General features: G+C 52.0%; 1 protein-coding gene across 1 annotated transcript; it reads left to right on the top strand.

Moving 5' to 3' along the window:
• The first annotated feature begins 1,649 nt into the window (after positions 1–1,649).
• Positions 1,650–18,629, top strand: LOC119243704 (alcohol dehydrogenase 1-like). Its single transcript, XM_037509653.2, has 9 exons — positions 1,650–1,705; positions 5,970–6,071; positions 8,935–9,073; positions 10,414–10,501; positions 10,599–10,818; positions 10,913–11,173; positions 11,534–11,669; positions 17,537–17,675; positions 18,591–18,629. Exons 1-9 carry the CDS (start codon positions 1,667–1,669, stop codon positions 18,613–18,615), a joined length of 1,149 nt encoding a protein of 382 aa, XP_037365550.2. The 5' UTR covers positions 1,650–1,666; the 3' UTR covers positions 18,616–18,629.
• The last annotated feature ends 1,850 nt before the right edge of the window (positions 18,630–20,479 follow it).

Raw genomic sequence — 20,479 nt, 5'->3', positions numbered from 1 at the left:
GAGGACTCTGCAGGAGCAAGCTGAAGCCTGGGGTGCGGGCAGGATCCAGGCCTCGCCAGCCCCCCCCCTGCTTGTCCAAAAGACCCCAAGTGAGCGTCTTCACTGCGCCAGGCTGCTAGCTCCTCGAGCGTCCGCAGCGGCCTGCTCCCTCTCCTGGAACTGTCGCTCAGGCCGGCGTATGGCTGGAGTCGTAGCGCGTGCTCAGTAATCTAGTCCAGGGAAAGAGGAAGGGACGGAAGGGCCTGCAGCAACTCAGGCGACAGAGCCGCTCGGGGTGGCAGGGCTCGAGCTCAGGCCAGAGGGACAGTGGATCAGGTAACATTCTACCAGCGGTTGTTCTGTTTGACGAAGAAACAGACAAGATTGGGTGAGTCAGCCGTGAGACCCTACACGGACCTGCACTGGATTTGCCGACTCAGCAAAGTGTCATGACCCCCTCCGACGACCCCGCACAGACCCCACCAAGGGCCTCGGCGCCCGTCGCCACACGCTGGCTCACTCCTCATATAAAATGCTAGAAAGAGGCCTAAAGGCCTGGAACAAGTAGCTGCAGGACTTTCCTACTAGCCTTCATGCCAGTGACTAGGCCATGGTGGTTCTAATTGACTGTAAAGAGCGGATGAGTAACATAAAACGTGAGAGACGCGGGGGCGTCTTCCCCCACATGCACCGCAGGAAGAATCACTTTAGATCAGAGCGTCTGGGCTCCTGTCCGGACTCGCCAGAACATGGTCGCAGGACAGTGAAGGGGCAAGTAAGTAAAATAATCACATTAAAGACACGGCAAGTTCGAATCACCATGGTTTTCAATGGAAATTCGATTTTGGAAAAATACAGTGTTCATCCTCCTGCATTTTTTTCAAAGTTTTTTTTTTTTTTTAAGATTTATTTATTTCTTTTATACAAGAACTGGGGTACAGGCCAGAGGCCCTGGAGGGTCCGAGGATTCACAGAGCCAGAGCGGGGGAAAGCCCAGGCAGACTGGCGAAATACACTGCTGAGAAAAGCGCGGGCAGAGCCTGTGCGTCTAGAGCAGGGGGAGGGCTGTCAGCCAGCGCCACCTCCATTCTGTTTTTTTAGAAGTGGGGAAAAAACCATCTCTTTAATTTTGTTGCTTCTTTGATGCCGGTTCCTCCTCCGCGAGCTTCCACAAACCTTCACCAGTCTTTTGAACTTTTCTCTCCTCATTTTTTACATTTCCTCATTATTCTTCCCCCCAAATCAAGGAATCGGAAACCTTATGTGCGCTCCAGCTAAAAGCAGCCGCAGCGAGGCTCTGCAGGCCGGCTGCTGCCAGCCCGGGTCGGCTGCAGGAGACCCCGCGGCCCCCACCGCCGGCCAGCGACCCGCAGGCGAGGCTCCCCGCTCCTGCCTCTCCCGCTTTTCTTTCCTAAAACCCCATTTCCTTCCTTCCTTCCTTTCAGTAATTCCTTTTCTTTTCTCTTCAAGTCGTCTCACCCTCTTCCCCTCCCCGCTTCCCTCCCTCAACCGCCCGCCTTCCCCGCCTTCCCCTCCCACCCCAGGGGTGCAGACTATAAACCCCTGCGAGTGCCGACCACGGTCGTGTCTTGTCTGGCGAGGGGCATCAGCGGCGCATCTGCAGCGCGGGGCGATGGAGCCAGCCGGGGCGATGGAGCCAGCCGGGGCGATGGAGCCAGCCGGGGCGATGGAGCCAGCCGGCCTCTCCACGGAGCGGGCGAGCCAAGTAAGTGGCGGCTGGGCTAAACACAGTCTGTGTCTGAGCGACCTGCAGGGAGGACTTTGCTGCCAAAGGCCGCGGACAACCATCTTTACACAATGCCAACATTCCTGGCAATTTGTTAGGGGCATTTTTAAGAAATGAGAGCGTACGTGTGGTAAAATCAGAAATATTCGTATTTAAGGAAATGTCTTAATCAGTCTTTCTGTAAAGTAAAAATATTCTTAGATGAAGCTAAAATCATCCGCTAACTGCAGCCACCTATTTTTTATCTTTATTTTTTTCCTGCATTTTGAAATCTTTATTTCCAGTTTATACTCTTCCAGTTTTTCAAAAATTCTTTTTTTTTAAATAATAAATTTTATTTTTATATTCCCCCATACAATTGCAAATGCCCCATTCTGACCCCAATCCCTCCCCTCCCGGCCCCCACCCCCCAAAAAGTGTCTCTGGTTCATAGTTTTTTGTTGATTTTGATTTTCACTTTCTTATAGTTATTCGTTTTCCTGGTCCCTTATTTAAGTTTTCTAGATTCCTGCTATGAGTGAGACCATCCGGTATTTTTCTTTTTCTTTTTGGCTTATTTCGCTGAGCATGACCCCTTCCAGCGCCATCCATGTTGCTGCAAATTGCATGTGTTTATCTTTTTTGAATGCTGAGTAATATTCCATGGTATATAGGTATTTTTTATCTTTAAATCGTAAGTATACATATATTTTGTTTTTAAAATAATTTTAAAAACAGGCCATGTGTATGTATGACTTCCCAGCATCGCTGACCTGAGTAGGTCCACTCTGGTGAGCTGCTAACCATTTCAGGTGCTGGTGCAGGCAGAGGGAGAATAAAAAGTGCTTTGGGGCATGTAGCAGTAGTAGTGATGGACGGGGCTGGGGGGCAGTGTAGCAGGAACAACCCGGTATGTCATGTGCCAAGTTCCAGCTCTCCAGGCCAGAAACGCCCAGCCCAGCCACAGAGCCCCCCACTTGGCTGGCAACCGCAGGGGGTACATGGACTCGACACAGAGACGGGGCTAGGCCCAGAGGCAGGTGACGCGTCCACCCAGCCCCCCAGGCCAGCCTGCCACCCAGTGGCAGCAGGTCAGGCTCCGCCACTCTGACAGACCCTCCTTGGGAGCGAGGCTGTCTGTGGCAGCCACCTAGTAATATAGGGGAAACACAGATAAATATTTAAGCTTGAGCTAAACAGACAAGTGTGTCATTGGGAACTAAGTGCCAAGGTGAGAGAAAATGCTCCAGGAGGTATTTCGTAAGAATGAATTTGACCAAAGAAGCAAAATTAATATTGTTTCTTTTGTCCTATATCCAAAGGTAACACCCAAGTTTTCATATTATTTCCTTTGCATGATGAATTCAAATCTTCTCTATTTTAAATAAATGAGTGATATTAGAAGTTATAATGCAGAAATTTAGACTCTAGAAACGGAACTGAGCTTCACTTGGCCAAGGTTAAAATCTTGTGACACCTGGAATGTGGGAGGAAAAAACCCTAACAGGAAAGAGGCTCTATGAGATGCCTGGAGCAAAGCGAATTTTTTTTTTTTTTAAGATTTATTTATTTTTATACAAGAACTTGGGTACAGGTCAGAGGCACAGGAGGGTGAGAGGATTCACCAGAGACAGAGCGGGGAGCAGAACAGGCAGACGGACAGAAAGCACTGCTGAGGGGAGCAGCACCATGTGGGACTCTCCCTGGCTGGGCCGGGAATCGAACCAGCAGTGCAGAGGCTGTGGACAGCTTCACAGTGCTGCGCTCAACCCGCTGCGCCGCTGGGGAAGCCCAGCAAAGTGAGTTTTTAAGCTAAGATGCAGGGGTGGGTGGACGTGAAGCTGCGGCGTCTGCGACCCCAAGTCGGTCTGTGTGCGAGAGCCGCTCCACTCCGGCGTCTGCTCCCCATCACCCTCTGCACTCCACATCTCCCATTACCTTCTCCCCCCATTCCACTTAATTAACTTACTCGTCTTACGTGTCTTTTTAACCAGCTGACAACAAAAGATTTCAAAGGCAAGCACAGGAGCTTGCGGAGTCCTAAGAAAACCCAGCTCCTTCGTCGTCAGGAGCCCAGGCCCAGTGCGCAGTCAGAGGCCGCTGCCGGCCACGGCGGGAAGCGCCCTCTCTGCTTTCGGAGGAGCTGCCCTCTCTGCTTTCGGAGGAGCTGCTTAAAAATTCACACTCTAGAAAACCCTTCACAGTTTCTTATCACAGTATTTTAACTTTGCCAGTCAGCAGACGAGAAAACAAGGCCCGTTTGTACACACACACTACTGATGGTGACGCTTAACTCCAGACTGCCCGACGGAGAATTCTCCCCCGCTCCCCTCACCTCTCTGTGCCATATTGTTCTGTTTTTCTCTTTAACTTAGGACGAAATTATATCATTTCCCTTAGCCAAAAACACATCTCCATACCTCAGAAGTTTTTTTAACCAAAAGCACACATCCTATTTTCTTTGCATATAAAAATATTTCTCCTACTATTTCCAGTAGTGTTAGTTACATTTATTAGAATTATTAAGGCTTATAACCCTTACTTTTTGGTGAAAACTAAGAAGCAAGCAGTTGGGAACTGAGGGGCCAGCATTTCTAGACAGGCACCGTGTGCACCCAACACCCCGCCCCTCTTGGCCTCACAGTGGGCAGCCGCCAGGCCACCGGCTGTGTGACTCGGTCTGGACTTCCGCATGCCGAGCTCGCCAGCCAGGACACTTTCTCAGGACACACTCTGTTGTTAGCTAGGCAGACTGCACACTTGATGATTTCTGGAAACATATACCTCCTTCCAGGACAAGTGTTCGATGTGGCACAGACTAAGACCCAAATTTAGCTTTAGTGCGTGTGCAGTAAGAAGACAAAAGACAAATCTTTGTTTAGTAATTAGTGCTTTGGTAGTTGATCTTACCTGAATGAGCTAGATAGCAATGGATTCTCAAACTTTTATGCTAAGGGTATGAGTTACAAAAGAGGCTTGGGGAACCATATAAGTAGACATGTAAAAAATAACTGCAGAAATGTCCGCCTAAAAATTCGTGCCCCACTTACATCTATTTAAGCCAATTGCGCCCAATAACTGTTTACTTGGGGGACCAGAGAGGCTTATCAGAGGGATGAGCTGGGGGCAAACTGCAGGCTGCTTGCTTAAGATCACACTCCCGGGAGGGGCTGATATTGCAATTCAGAGAATATTGATACTGGCTTAACATAACCAGCTCTAGTTTGGGGCCTGATGTTTCTCAATCCTACCTGCAAAAACTTGATAAGATATTAGATAAAATCAGCCATCATCCCAAACTACTTTGTTTTGGGGGCCAACAAGTTTTGTAACAGTGGTAACACGAGCTTACTGGCTAACAGCCCGCAGACAGCAGTGCTGGCTCACTGCGCCTGAGCTGGAAATGCTGCAGCCGTGCCTGGTTTAATGAAGCCAAGAAACATAAGCTAGCTTTTATTTACCAAAGATTGTTCCAGATCATGTGAACTTAAAAAGCATTGGGCTAGTTTCTAGATTTATATAAGGGATTATTTTATGCCAATTAGATGGAGCTCTTTCACAAAAAATTTGGCAAATTTGGACATAAAAAATATCTTACATCTTGGGCCTCTGGATGATGCAGGGGGTTAAACGCAGTGCTGTGAAGCTGTCCGCAGCCTCTGTAGCACGAATCGATCCCAGGCTGGCCAGGGAGCTACCCACATGGAGCAGCAGACCTCTCCTGGCTCACCCGCTGCTCCCCTCAGCAGTGTACTTCTGTCTATCTGCCTATTCTGTTCCCCACTCTGTCTTCGGTGAATCCTCTCAGCTCCCATGCGTCTAGCCTGTACCCCATTTCTTGTATGCATAAATAAATAGATCTTTAAAAAAATAATAAGTTACATCTCTAATTGCAGGGTGTGTGGGGTGTGGGGGGGCTGTGGAGTGTGTGTGTGTGGTGTGTGGGGGGGGTGGAGTGTGTGTGTGTGGTGTGTGGGGGGGTGTGGGGTGTGTGTGGGGGGTGTGTGTGGGATGTGTGTGGGGGGAGTGGGGGGCTGTAGAGTGTGTGTGTGGTGTGTGTGGGGGGAGTGGGGTGTGGGTTATGTGTGGGGTGTGGGTGTATGGGGGTGTGTGTGGGGGATGGGTGTGGTATGTGTAGTTGCTCTCAGTGCCGTCAGTGTGTAGCTGTTCTAAGTGTCCTCAGCGGGGTGGTCAGCAGTGCCCTCAGTGGCTATGGGGCCATATGTCTCACTGTGGGATGCACCCGTCGTGCTGTCTCCGGCAGGTCATCCGGTGCAGGGCCGCGGTGGCCTGGACAGCAGGTGCACCCTTGTCCATCGAGGAAGTTGACGTGGATCCACCAAAGGCTGGCGAAGTCCGCATCAAGGCAAGTGCGGCGTGCCTGCAGCGGGCCGGGTGTGGGGACACGGGTTTCCCATCTTGTTTGCAGTTTTCCTCATCCGTGGGTGTTAAGTGTTATCCAACGCGCTCTCTGCATCTACTGGTACTAAGACTTTTATCCTTTTGTAGAAAGGCAATATATTGATTTGCGTATATTAAAAAAATCCTGGGCCTCCCCGGTGGCGCAGCAGTTGAGTGCTGGGTTGCGAAGCTGCCAGCAGCCTCTGCTGCACAGGTTCAATCTCCGGCCACCAGAGGAGGGTCCCACAGGGCGCGCAGACCTCTCCTGCCGCCCGCTGCTCCCCTCAGCAGTGTCCTTCGGTCCTTCTGCCTGCTCTGCTCCCCGCTCTGGCTCGGTGAATTCTCTCACCGTCCCGCGCTTCTGACTGTACCCAGTGCTTGTATAAATAAATAAATAAATCTTTAAAAAAAAAATCCTTGCATCCCTGGGATAAATCCCACTTGATCATGATGTACATTCCTTGTGATATACTGTTGAATTCAACTTTCTACTATTTGGTTGAAGATTTTGGCATCGATGCTCATCAGGAATCTTGGCCCATGCTATTATGGGGATGTTGGCTTCATGAAAGTTATTAGGAAGCATTCTTCCTTCATGGATTTTTAAAAACAGTATGGCCAAGATGGGTATTAATTCTTCTTTAAAGGTTTGGTAAGTTTCATTTGTAAAGCCTTCTGTAACTTGGCTTTTGTTTGGGGGACGAGTGGTCGATCTTTCAATTTCCAAATTTGTGATTGCTTCCTTCAACTTTTGTGTTTCTCCCCAGGCTAGTCTTGGTAAACCATACTGGTCCTGAATTTTGTTTCTCCACAGCAGCAATGCGCTGGTGTCCATGTGTTCGTAATACTCTCTCCTGGCCTTTGCTTCTGTGCCATCTGCGGGATCGTCTCCTCCTTTGTTTCTGAGTCTGCTTATTGCTGTTTTCTCTCTCCTTTGTGAGCCTGGCTAGAGGGCTGTCTGTTTTGTTTATGTTCTTGAAGAAACAACTGTTAGTTTCATTGATCTTTTGTATGGTCTTCTGATCTCCAATTCGTTTCTTTCCACTCTTATGTTGTTGCCTTCCTAACTTTGCGTCTTGTTATTCCTCTTTTCCAAGTGCATGAGGTGCTGTGCTGTACTAGGCTTTTTATTTGGGATCTTTCTTGCTGCTTTTTTTTTTTTAATTTGAAAGCAGTTACTATTATCTGACCAGATTACAGAAGAATATCAAGGTGGACACCTTACTTCATCCTTCTAGTAAACCTGTTGATCTCGTCTTCCCTGTTGCCAGCATCTGCACCTTCTACAAAACGGTGGCGTCTTCTTCATTCCATGTCATGGAGAAGATAATCTGACAGGCCGGGGGAAGCTGGAGCATTTTCCAACAGTACAGATTTCATGAATCAGATCCTCCGTACCAGTGACGCCATGTCTATCCAGAGATCGAGCAGTCAATGCGTTGTCCATAGGCCAATTCTCTTCTTGTCGATTTTGCCATAACCACACTTACAGATTGAATCATTTACTGACTTGAGGTGTGGACCACCCCCCCTCACCCCTTGCAACATGTGGTTCCACGGCCTTCAGCATGTCAGCAAATGTGCTGCTGAAGATCTGGTGAAGGCAAAGAAGCTGTAACACCCTTCTGACCTTTGGGCTCACACCACAGATACCTCTGATCTGATGACACACGCCAATGTGGGTTTAGCGGTTATGTAGAAATTCCCAGCTTGTCTTGCCTTTCGAATCTCAGTTCTGTACATCTGCCTGTGTTCCTTGTGCTAGGGCTTAGCCCTTTCATAGATAAGCTTCCTCCTTGGCCCTTGAAGCATCTTTTGGGCAAATATCTTTCTCAGGTGCTTGATCTTCAGCTCTGGAAATTCCTTCGTTTTTTCGCAGTGGTTTCTGGCACAGCAGCACCTTCTTTCTCTTCTCCTCTGCAGCCTCCATGGTTCCGGCAGGAAAAAGAAGTTGATTTCTTTCTTTTTAATGTGGGCCTGCATGCCATTATCTTCCTTCTTGACACCTCTTTTGCTGTATCCCGTAGATTCTTGGGGACGGAATTGTACCCTCATTTTTGTTAGTCTCAAAGTATTTTCTTATTTGTGTTTTAATTTCCTTTTGACCCAACAGCTACTAAGCAACATTTTGTTTAGTCTCTATGTATTTATGTTTTTCACATTTTTTAAAGTTGACTTCTAGCTTCATGGCATTATGGTGAGAGAGTACTCGGTCTAAAGTCTATCTTTGTAGTTTCATTGACCACGTTTTTCACAGAGTCTAACAGTTACTTTTATTTTGCTTTGCAGTTTTTTCCCTTTGGTTATTTACATGCTACAAATGAGCAAAACCAGGTAGTAACTGTCTTTCACGCTCTGACTTATTTCAGTCACCTCAAGTTCTATCCATACTGCTGCAAAAGGTTTCACCTTTTTTTTTAGTAACTGAGTCATGTTCCCTTGAGAGTGTGTGTGTTTGTGTGTGTGTGTGCGTGCGTGTGCGTGCCTCACAACTTCTTCACAACTTTCTTCTGTTTAAGTGGAGCTATCAAAACAGACCGTGAAGTGTGGCCTGTGAACACAGAGCTCCTCATCTGAGGAGCTAGGAATTAATTCAGTGGTGTCTGTGATCCTAAAGAGGCCCAGGGGACACGACAGAAAGACAAGTGGAATGTTCCCGCGTCAAGACAGCAGCCTGCTGGCAACACTCTGCAACACGTCAGATTTATGTCCCAGGCTTCAAAAAACCAATTCTACCCCCACACGTGGAAATAATGCATTTTTCCGGACAATTCCATTTTATGACATTTATCGGCATTTTTCTCTCCAATCACGCCATTGCCTTCCAGATTCTGTCTTCTGGGATCTGTGGGACGGACGTGCACATCCTGGAAGGGAGAAACAAAATGCCTTTCCCTGTGATTCTTGGCCACGAGGGCGCTGGAGTGGTCGAGAGTGTGGGGGAAGGCGTCACCGGCCTGAAGCCAGGTAGGTGCCGGGGCAGGATACAGGCCAACCAGTCACCCCACGTTTCCCAACCCCCTGGCACGTCCCCTAACTGCCAAAGAGAGAGCTGAACTCATCACACATCAGAAAGAGATATAAATGCATCCACCCCACAAGTATAAAAGGCAGAGTCTCCTACTTTGTATTTTACTAAAATCTCTCAAAGACAAAGATAGCATCTCTACTCATTTCTGCAGAGATAATCTCTAGTCTACTTACTCCAAATTAAGCTAAAAATTGCCAAAAATACACAATATATTGGAGTATCCTTGCATTAAACATGCATATGGTTAAGAAGCTTCTTCCTGTGCATGTGCACAAGCGCGCACACGCACACACACACATGCACACATACACAAAACTAACCCTTTAGGTTGTCTGAACCAGGCACCTTCTGTATATAGTCAAGTTACTCCAGAATTTGTAGTTGCTGCTTCTGCATCAGACATAATTCATGTTTTTATTTATTTATTTATTTATTTGTTTGTTTGTTTGTTTGTTTTGTTTATACAAGCACTGGGTACAGTCAGAAGCGCGGGAGGGTGAGAGGATTCACCAGAGCCAGAGCGGGGAGCAGAGCAGGCTTCTAGAAGGACCGAAGTACACTGCTGAGGGGAGCAGCGGGCGGCAGGAGAGGTCTGCGCACCATGTGGGACCCTCCTCTGCTGGCCAGGGAGCAGCCGGGGATCTAACCGGCACCGCAGAGGCCGCGGGCAGCTTCGCAACCCAGCGCTCAACCGCTGCGCCACTGGGGAGGCCCCATAATTCATGTTTTAAACACTTTGTAAGATGTTTTGCAACTCTGACAATAAATATCTATCATAGACCAACAATTCAGTTGAACTAGCTGTTGAATGGCACAGCTAGGAGTAGAACACAGGGCTGCCTGGGAAAACTCTGGGCTGTTACTCAGCAACATCGCATGCTGTGCGCTAATCCCAGCAGTCACGCGCACTGCTTCTCTCTTTGAACAGATACTGACTGAGCAGACACAAGGGTCGACATTCGGCTAAGTCAGAAAACACACACAGGCAGGCCTCCCGCTACGGGCACCGGGGCCATCTCACTACGCTCTGTCACTTTTGACCCTCAATGTCATTAGTGACAAATCCTCAATTTTTATTTTGTATTCTGAAGGTCCATTTGCGTTATAATTAATGTTTCCATTCCAAAATGAAATAATACAGCTTAAAAAGAATAGCTATTATTACAACAAATTGATAATGTCCACCATGGACAATTTCCTGCCAATACACACGGTGTTGGCAGCGCCGGGCCGCCCGCTCCCCGGCAGCCATTCCGCTCTGCTCTTCTCTCCACAGGAGACAAGGTCCTGGCGCTGCCGCTGCCGCAGTGCAGAGAATGCAGCTCCTGCCTGCACCCCAGGGGGAACTTTTGCCTGAAGGAAAAGTCAGTCCATGTCCCGTGTCCCCTTTCGCTCGATTTGCGTTGGCCGCGCTGGTGCTGAGTGGGGCTGACGCTCCCTTCTCTCCCCGCCCACGGCCAGCGTCCTGTCTCCCACCGGGCTCATGCTGGACGGCACCAGCAGGTTCTCCTGCAGAGGGCGGAGGATCCACCACCTGTTCGGGGCCAGCTCATTCACGGAGTACACGGTGGTGGCCGAGATCGCGGTGGCCAGAGTCGACGCGGCCGCCCCCATGGACAGGGTCTGCATCTTCAGCTGCGAGGTGCCCACGGGCCTCGGGGCTGTGCTGAACACAGCCCAGGTGAGCAGAGCGTCGCGAGCCTCCACGCAGAGGCCGAGGGCTCTTCTTTCCCCTAGCGCGGGAGAGTCGTGTGGTCTCTCTTCTGGGTCTGCAGGTCACCCCTGGCTCCACCTGCGTGGTCTTCGGGCTCGGGGGGATCGGCTCGGCCATCGTCCTGGGCTGCAAAGCCTCGGGGGCCTCCAGGATCATCGGGGTGGACATCAACGAGGAGAAGTTCCCCCGGGCCCGCGCTCTGGGGGTCACTGACTGCCTCAACCCGCGGAAGCTGCAGAAGCCCGTGCAGGAGGTGGTGCTGGAGATGACCGGCCTCGGGGTGGACTTCGCCTTCGAGGCCGTGGGCTGCACCGAGACCATGGTGAGAGGCTGGCGGGGCTGCCCCTGGGGTCCGCGTCACTGACTCACGAGACGCGAAAGCACTGCCGTTGTTAAGTAGCATCTGAGCGCCTCTTGCGTGCTTGCATTATGCTGAGCTATTTACTTGATTTGCCCCATTTTATCTCCATGGCATATTATGAATTAAAACTAACATTCCCTTTTAAAGGTGGGCAAACTTCATGGTAACAAAGTGAAGGCAGTTTGTCTACGAGGTCACGGGGACCGGGCTCTCCTGCTGCTTCTCCCCACCTCGTAGCTGCTCTGAGCGCGTCTTGGGGTCACGCGTCAGTGCGGGGGGAGTGGGAGTGGCTGAGGCCACCCGGTCCATCTCTGACCCCAGGTCGCGGCGCTGGAGTCCTGCCGGCTGAGCTACGGGGTGTGCGTGATCATTGGAGTGGCGCCTTCCGACTCAAAGCTCTCCTTCGACCCGTCGCTGCTTCTCTCCGGGAGGACCCTGAAAGGGGGCGCCCTGGGAGGTAGGTCTGGACCCCACACTGTCTTTGCCAAGAACCGGACACCCTGATTCTCCTTCGCAAAAAATAGAGGGGTGAAAAGGCAGGAACATCCACGTGACAGGAAACAGAAAAGCACAGCTCGGCCTCCCCGCAGGCGCCAACGCAAGGGCAGAAGCAGCCGCGCTTCGCACTGTTGTCACAGCAAGACACCGTTCCGGGGGCCAGACTCCCCATCGCAGGGGCGTCCCCCTCCTCCACCACACAGGCTGAGACGAGGAGGCGTCTCACTGCTTGACCCCCACTATCACTCTAACCAGCCCGCCCAGCTTCCTGTTGAAAACCAAGGCCCAGAGCGCCACCTGAGCCCCTCTCCTGGCCCACACGGGGTGCTCCGGCCAGCCCTGCCCCGGAGAGTGCGGCCTCTGTGGTGCCGGCAGCCACTGAGCCCCCAGGGTCGCGTGTTTTGACCTTTTTCTTCATTGGAGCCACACTGTGTTCCTGCACCAGGCAAGCGCCAGGAGCGCACGGCCAGTCAGCGTGCATGGGACGGGGTTCTGGTGGGGCGGGGGTTCACCTCTAAGGAAGGTTCCGGCAGCGCGCTGCGAGTTTGCAGACAGGAGGGTAACTGCTCAGTCTCAGGCGGGGGAGGCCATGTTCAAAAGGGCAGGTGTCTCGGGGGAAGAGGCCAGGAGGAGACGGTGCTGGCGCAGACGCAGGCGGGAGACAGAGCTGCTGCTGAAAGGGGCCGGCGGGTCAAAAGAGGGGCCGGCACAGGCACCAGCGGGCGGCCTGGGGACTGGCAGCCTGGGGACAGGCACTGCGGTTTGCCAAGGAGGATCTGTTCTGACACAGTGTTTTTTGGGGGGTTCACACCTCCGTGGACCATCTCCATCTCTGTAGGAGTCATCACCTAAAGATTCCCTGTGCCTAAGGAATTCCGTAGGAGGTTTAACGACAACCTTAGTCACTTCCACCCCACCTCCAGTTTCTGGCCTTGTGAAGCCTCCGGCCCAAGTTTCTGCTCTAAGGCTGCACCGCATGCGCACCACATGAGGCTGGCCGCTGAATGTCCACTTCGGTCGCTCCCCACGTCGCTGCTCCCTTTTCTCCAATTTCCCCACCTTCCTTCCCCGTTCCCTTCTGGTGAACACAAGTCGATCTAGAGTCCAAAAGTTTGTTCTTGTTTTATTTAGTTTCCCCGTTTGTTTTCTCTACACACCGGATCTGAGCGAAATCCCACATGGCAGGTCTTTCTCTGTCTGGCTTCCTTACCTACGCTAATGCCCTCTAGATGCATTCATGTAGTTACAAATGGCAGGCCCTCATCTCTTCTGTAGCTGAGTAGTAGTCCACATTGTACACGGGCCACAAGTTCTTGATCCACTCATCTATTCATGGGCACTTAATTTGTTCTCAGCTCTGAGCTGCTGAAAATAGTGACGCGCTATTTACAATAGCCAAGATATGGAAACAACCTAAATGCCCCAAAACAGATGACTGATCAAGAAGATGTGGTCTCTATACACGATGGAATACTACTCAGCCATCAAAAAGATAGTCATACCATTCGCAGCAACATGGACGGAGCTGGAAGGACGGTGTTCAGTGAAATAAGTCAGAAGGAAAAAAAAAATCAGATGGTTTCACTTACAGGAGGAATATAGAGGAACCAAAGTAGGGATGGGGGGAAAAAAGGACAAAACTAGCAGGCAAACTGTAAATCAGAGAAATTCAGCGGGGGAGGGGGAGGGAGTGGTCAAAACAGGGAAGGGAAGAGCACAAGAGACTATGGTGATGGCTCACAGGTGACTTGGTGGTTTTAACTTTATGGGGAGTACGCCTGAGGGGAGAAATCAAACTTGTACAAAAATGAACAATGATGCAAAAATATATAATTTTTTAAAAATGGGGGGAATAAATAGCCTCCCTGGTGGTGCAGGAGTTAAGCCTCAGTGCTTTCAAGCCAGAGAGCTGACTCACAGCACAGTAGATCTCCCCTGTCTCGTTGCTGCTCCCCTCAGCAGTATATTTCTGCTCCCCACTCTGCCTCTGGTGAGCCCTCTCACCACCCCCCCCAGCTCTTGTATGCATAAATAAATCAACAAATCTTTACAATAAATAATTAAGGGATAAAAAGAAAACAGTGCTGCAGTGAGCATGGGCTACATGTCTCTTCAAGTTAGTGTTTTTGTATTTTGTGGCTACATACCCAGAAGTGGGATAACTGGCATTTCTATTTTTTTTTTTTTTTAAAGATTTATTTATTTATTTGTTTGTTTGTTTATACATACAAGCACTGGGTACAGTCAGAAAGCGCGGGAGGGTGAGAGAATTCACCAGAGCCAGAGCGGGGAGCAGAGCAGGCAGAAGGACCGAAGGACACTGCTGAGGGGAGCAGCGGGCGGCAGGAGAGGTCTGCGCGCCATGTGGGACCCTCCTCTGGTGGCCGGGGAGCAACCGGGGATGGAACTGGCGCCGCGTAGACTGCGGGCAGCTTCGCAACCCAGCGCTCAACCGCTGCGCCACCGGGGAGGCCCTCTATTTTTTTTTTAAAGATTTATTTATTTATGCATACAAGAGCTGGGGCACAGGCCAGAGATGCTGGGGCGGGGGGGTGAGAGGACTCACCAGAGACAGAGTGGGGAACAGAACAGGCAGATCGACTGAAATACACTGCTGGGAGGAGCAGCGGACGAGGCAGGAGAGGTCTGCTGCGCCATGTGGGTTTCTCCCTGGCTGGGGATCGAACTCGTGCTGCAGAGGCTGTGGATTGCTTCATAGTGCGGTGCTTAACCCCTTGCGCCACCAGGGAGGCCCTGGCATTTCTATTTTTAATCTTGAGCAGTCACCATACTCCTATCCTAGCGTTTATTTCAAGTTACACTCCCTAACAATGCGGGAGGGCTCCCTTCTCACCACATCCTCTCCAACCCTGGCTTCTCGTCTTTGGAGTAACAGTCGTTCTCGCAGATGCAAGCTGACATCCCACCACCTTTTTGATTGGCGCGTCTCTGACACAGGGGATGAATATTCCATGTTCGCCCTATTGGCCATCTGTATGTCTCCTTCAGAGACGAGTCTATTCTCTGTTCAGGTTGTTTGCTTTTTATTGTTGATTTCTGAGTCCTCTGTATATGCTGGGTTAGGGTTAGGGTTAGTGTTTGCACATCATTTATCTGATGTTTACACATCATTTAATCAGATAAATGATGTACAAACATTTTCTCTTAAGTAAGATGTCTTTTCATTTTGACGTTTCTTAAAAGCAGAAGCTTTTAAGGTGAATGTCACCTCACTCACTTACTTTGCTTTTGTTTCCCCCACTGTTGCAGCTGAGTCCCCAAAGATATATCAGATGCTGATGTCAAGAAGGACATTGCCTATTTTATTCTATGTATTTTATGGGTTTAGGTCTTTAATCCATTTGAATTACTTTTTTGTGCGTGGTATTAGATAAATTCATTGTGCATGTCTGTGTGGTTTTATTGCTGGGCTCGCAATTCTGTTCCACTGATCTGTGTGCCTATTTTTAATTCCAGCACCATACTGGTTTGTTTTTTTTTTTTTTAGTTAATTTATTTATTTATTTATACAAGCAGTGGGTACAGTCAGAAGTGCGGGAGGGTGAGACACTTCGCCAAAGCCAGAGCAGGGAGCAGAACAGGCAGTCGGACGAAGTACACTGCTGAGGGGAGCAGCAGGCGGCAGGAGAGGTCTGTGAGCCATGTGGGACCCTCGTCGGTGGCTGGGGATTGAACTGGCGCTGCAGAGGCTGTGGGTAGCTTCGCAGCCCAGCACTCAATCGCTGTGCCACGGGGGAGGCCTACCATACTGTTTTAAATAGCACCACTTTGTAATATAGTTTGAAGCCAAGGAGTATGATGCCTCCATTTTTGTTCTTTTTTCCCAGGAATGTTTTGCTGCTTGAGAACTGATAAAATTCCAAATAAATCTCATGAATTTTTTTTTTTTTACATTTCTGTGAAGAATGCCATTGGGATTTTAACAGTGATTGCATTGAATCTATGCATTGTTTTAAGGAATACAGCTTCTTTAATTGTATTTCATTTTAATTAATCTAATTTTAAATAGACACCTATGCCTACTGGCTGCCTTCTTAGAGAGCGCAGCTGATGATCTTGTTCTCTGTCTTCGCTAGAATGCTCAGACAAGATCAACTGCGGGACTGCGCCATCAGATCGCTTATTAGACATGTAACGGTGGCAAGTTATTTAAACTCATTCGTTGCCAGTCCCATCATCTGAATAACAGGGTAAAAAGTAGTCCCTTTCTTACAGTGTAGTGAGAACTAAGTAAGAAAATGCAGGTAAGCACCTGCTAAGCCCACTGACAGGCTCAAAGCCAATGTGTAATGGCAGCAGCAGCAGCAATGAGAACAGGCGCTTATTGGCACAGGAAAAGACGAGGAGGAAGCACAGAGATTGCAAAAGACAACTGGAGGACAGTTTGCTGCTCTGAAACATCTGGGTGCTCCTCCCTTGTTCTGAGATGGCTGAATCTGTAGATGAGACTGCGTTGGTGCCCAGCTGGTCAGAGAAAACCGATCCACTGAACAACCTCCCATTGTGAAAAGTTTCTTTCATTATGAAAAGAAACTCTAGATGTCTGATTTTTCAATTTGAATAAAAACACAACTTAAAAATTAAGCTATTTCAAAGTGCTTGGCTGGAGCTAGAATGACTCAGAACACTTGAGAGGGATGTTTCTTCTCAGCATGAACAGTGTTGGCCCCAGGAGGCTCTCAGCCTTATTCCCTCTGCACGTTGTACAAACATGGCAAGGAAACCGCCCTGAACAAGGTCCTCTCTGGATGGCAGAGTCGTGCTGGGCTTTCCTTTATTCACATCCACGTTGCCAAGTTTGTAAGATGGTGAAAATTCTGCATACAAACTACAAATGACCATATTAAGCAACATTAATTTGCAGCCAGGGCTCCACCAATGCCAGCTGAGGGGGTGCCGGGGAGCAGATGACAGAGGGTGCCAGGGTCTTCCCAGAGGGACTCAGCCTTTCTGTGTGTTTGTTTTTAACTGTATCTGAAAACTGCATGTTATTTGCGAAGAACGTGATGTGTAGGGACAGAGCCCTGGCAGGGATGTAAACACTGGGCTCCAGGCTGGATTGCGCGACCTTCCAGACAAGCTGCTGTGCTGTTAACAGCATCAGGGTTTATTCAGCAGGTGTGACAGGATGACTGACCAAAGACTTGCTGCTCGCAGACCCAGGAGCAGGGGCGCCAGGCCACACAGGCCCCGGAAGGGCCAGCCGGTGCAGATGGTCAGCCAGCCAGGCATCGGGTGTGTCTGGTGCCTAAGCCTGGGGGACTCAGGGCAGCGATAGTGACCTTGGGTCCAGCACCTGTCCAAGAAGGCAGGTGTAGGAGCCCCTCCCCTGGCTAACAAGGCCCTGAGATGTCAAAGCAGCAGAAAATAAAAAATAATACAATCAGTGAAAACATTTCACTGCTGTAAACCTCAGTGCACTCCAAGTTATAAAAATGGGGAAATAAAGCCAGTGTCAGCCTGATTCCCGGGATCAACGAGTAAGTGGGGCCTGGGGGCGCCAGCGGGGCTCACCCATTCCCTGCAGACACCCCTGAAGGAGAGGGGCTGCTGCTGGGGCCTCGGTGCCGGCGGGTGCCATGAGCAAGACAGCGCACCCACACAGCAGGCTCCAGCCAGGGTGCTCCAGGAGGCCTCAGGCCTGTGCAGCGACTGGGCTCCGGTGTGAGCAAACGGCCCTGTTGTGAGGACGAAGAGAAGCCTACAGAGAATGGCGTCCTGTCTCCCATGACACTGCCGCCGACCGCACACACTGGCGATCGCACAATGATTTTTTTCACGTCTTGTCGGCCTTTCCTTCTACAGAATACAAAAGCAGAGATTCTGTCCCGAAGCTGGTAACTGACTACCTGCAAAAGAGAATCGACATAGAACCCCTGATCACCCACAAGCTACCTTTTGAGAAAATCAATGAGGCGTTTGGATTGCTCCGAGATGGAAATTGGTGAGCATCTGAGTGATGTGCGTGTGTGGTGTGGGTGTGGTGTGGTGTGTGGGATGTGGTGTGTGTAGAGTGTGGGGTGTGGGATGAGGTGTGTGTGGGGTGTGGGAGTGTTGTGTGTAGTATGGGTGTGGGGGGGTGGGGTGTGGGCTATGTGTGGGTGCGGTGTGTGGGGTGTGTGGGGTGGGAGTGTTGTATGTAGTATGGGGTGTGTGGGGGGTGTGGGGTGTGCAGTATGTGTGGGTGGGGAGGTGGGGTGGAGGTGTTGTGTGTAGTATGGGGTGTGTGTGGGGGGTGTGGGGTATGTGTGAGTGTGGGGTGGGGGTGTTGTGTGTAGTATGGGGTGTGGGGTGTGGGGTACGCGTGGGGAGGAGGTGTGTGGGGTGGAGGTGTGTGTAGTATGGTGTGGGGTGTGGGGTATGTGTGCATGTGGGGTCTTGTGGGGTGTGTGTGTGTAGTATGGGGTGTGTAGTATGGGCTGAGGTGGACACGGGCTGCGCAGACAGGGCACAGGCGCTTGGGGGGCTGAGCGGGATCCCGTCCGGAGCGCAGGAGCTTGGGACTGGGCCACGCCCGGGGTGACCGGCCGGGACTCGGCTCTGGGGTGGCCGCAGCGGGGCACGCCCCGGGACAGGGCCCGGCTGACGGGGCGGCGCCCAGGCCCCCGAGGCGCTGGCGAGGACGCACAGAGGCCGTGGGCGCCCCGGGCGCGGGGCTGGCGGGGGTCGAGTGGCCCCCGAGGGGCGGCCGTCGGGGCGGGTGCCCACGCCCGAGCCGCTGCCCCTGCGACGCCGGCGCCCGCGCAGACCGGCGGGGGCGCTTCGGGGCGGCGGGAAGGGGCGGCCGCGGAGCCGCGAAGGGCGGGCGGCAGCTCTGCGGCCCCGGGACTGACCCCGCCCGCCCGCCCGCCCTGTCCAGCATCCGCTGCGTCCTCCTGCTCTGAGCCCCCGCCGCCCGCCCGCCAGCCGCGCCCGCCGAGCCGCCCCGACGAGACGGACGGCGCCGGCCCGTCGCGGAGACCCTCGCACACGGCCGGCCCGCGCCGGGGACTTGCAAGCGCAGGGCCGAGGCCGGGCGGTCAGGCGGGGTGTCGCGCCTCCCGCGGCCCGGCGGTTGGGGGGGGGTGGAGGATGGGGGGGCGGGGGGATGGGGTTGGGGGGCGGGGGATGGGGTGGGAGTGGGGGGATGGGGTGGGAGTGGGGGATGGGGTGGGAGTGGGGGATGGGGTGGGAGGGGGATGGGGTGGGGGGGATGGGGTGGGAGTGGGGGGATGGGGTGGGAGTGGGGGGATGAGGGCGGGGGATGGGGTGGGAGGGGGGGGATGGGGTGGGAGGGGGGGAGGTGGGAGGGGGGATGGGGTGGGGGGGGGATGGGGTGGGAGGGGGGATGGGGTGGGAGTGGGGGGCGGGGCGCTCCTTCCCGGGCAGGCGCGGGGACTCGCTGCGGGCCGAGCGGGGCGTCCACCGGGCCCCTCTCCCAGCGGTGGAGGCCGCGACGGCGCCGCAGGGGGGGCAGGTCCCCGGCGGGCTCCTGCTCTCACACCCTCCAGCCGGCCGCTTCCGCTCCTGCGGCAAAGCGCACCCCCGTCTAGAGACCCCGGGAACGGAAAACGCTCCAAGAGCAGCGTTTACAAAAGCGTCCTTCGCAGCAGCGCAGAAACGGCCCCTGGCGGCAGCAGAGCACCCGCTCCGGTTTGGGCTCAGGGGTCACCCCCCCGCCCCGTTCCTGCTCAGGGGTCACCCCCCCCCGTTTCTGCTCAGGGGTCACCCCCCCCCCGGTTCCTGCTCAGGGGTCCCCCCCCCTTCCTGATCAGGGGTCACCCCCCCCCCCCCGGTTCCTGCTCAGGGGTCACCCCCCCCCACGTTTCTGCTCAGGGGTCACCCCCGCCCAGGTGCGCGTGGAAAGGTCCTTTCTCTATTATCTCCTATTTTGCAATAAAGAAAAACATGAGTACACAGCCTCTCCGCGCAGCGGCCGGGGCGGGACAGCACGACCCGCGGGGCAGAGCGGGCAGCGGGGAGGACGGGCCTGCGGGCCCCGCACGCGCAGAGGACGGCAGGACGTCCCGAAGGAAACGCGGCCCGGAGCGCAGAGGAAACGAGAGAGCGCGGATTCTCTCTTCAGTGCTTGCTTTTTCTCTTTATCTACCTGCCCCCAAAAAGCTTCCTTTGGGGATGACTCTCAAAAAGCAGAATTTAAAGTTGGTCCAAAGTATGTGAGTGACTCCCACTGAGCGCTTCAAGGAAATAACGGGGCTTGTCCCAGCACTAACTACAGGAGATTTCAATGAAACATTACTCCTAAGAGCCATAATTATAAAATAGAATTTGTATTTCTTAGAAATGTTTGAGAAGAATATGGGAAATACTCATAATGGTATATTAATAAGTAAAAAAAGCACCCCCGCTCCGGTTTGGGCTCAGGAGTCACCCCCCTCCGGTTTCTGCTCAGAGGTCACCTCTCACCCCCCCCCACCCTTTCTGCTAAAATATAGTATGATCCCACTAGGAAATACTCAGGATTTACCTCAAAATCATAAAATGGTTAATAAAATTACAGGTGGATTTTATTTCTTTTGCTCTGATTTGTATGTTGAAACTTTCCATAATTTATATTGTATTTGAAATAAGACTGATGTTTTATTTAAAAAAAAAAGATTTATTTATTTATGCAGACAAGAGCTGGGGTGCAGGCCAGAGGTGCGGGGGGGTGCGAGGATTCACCAGAGACAGAGTGGGGAGCAGAACAGGTGGATCCACTGAAATCCACTGCTGAGGGGAGCAGTGGGGAGGCAGGAGAGGTCTGCT

This window comes from Talpa occidentalis, unplaced genomic scaffold (genome assembly GCF_014898055.3).
Source record: "Talpa occidentalis isolate TD23 unplaced genomic scaffold, MPIMG_talOcc4v2.1 talOcc4.13, whole genome shotgun sequence".
NCBI classification, from domain to species: Eukaryota; Metazoa; Chordata; class Mammalia; order Eulipotyphla; family Talpidae; genus Talpa; species Talpa occidentalis.
This window is presented reverse-complemented; position numbering and strand designations above follow the sequence as displayed.

What these genes read in the sequence shown, in the direction of transcription:
- LOC119243704 (XM_037509653.2), top strand. Translation starts at nt 1,667, where the DNA reads ATGGAGCCAGCCGGCCTCTCCACGGAGCGGGCGAGCCAA. An exon ending in TGGGCTGCACCGAGACCATG is followed by an intron (nt 11,174 to 11,533) that starts GTGAGAGGCTGG and finishes CTCTGACCCCAG; the next exon opens with GTCGCGGCGCTGGAGTCCTG. An exon ending in TTGCTCCGAGATGGAAATTG is followed by an intron (nt 17,676 to 18,590) that starts GTGAGCATCTGA and finishes CGCCCTGTCCAG; the next exon opens with CATCCGCTGCGTCCTCCTGC.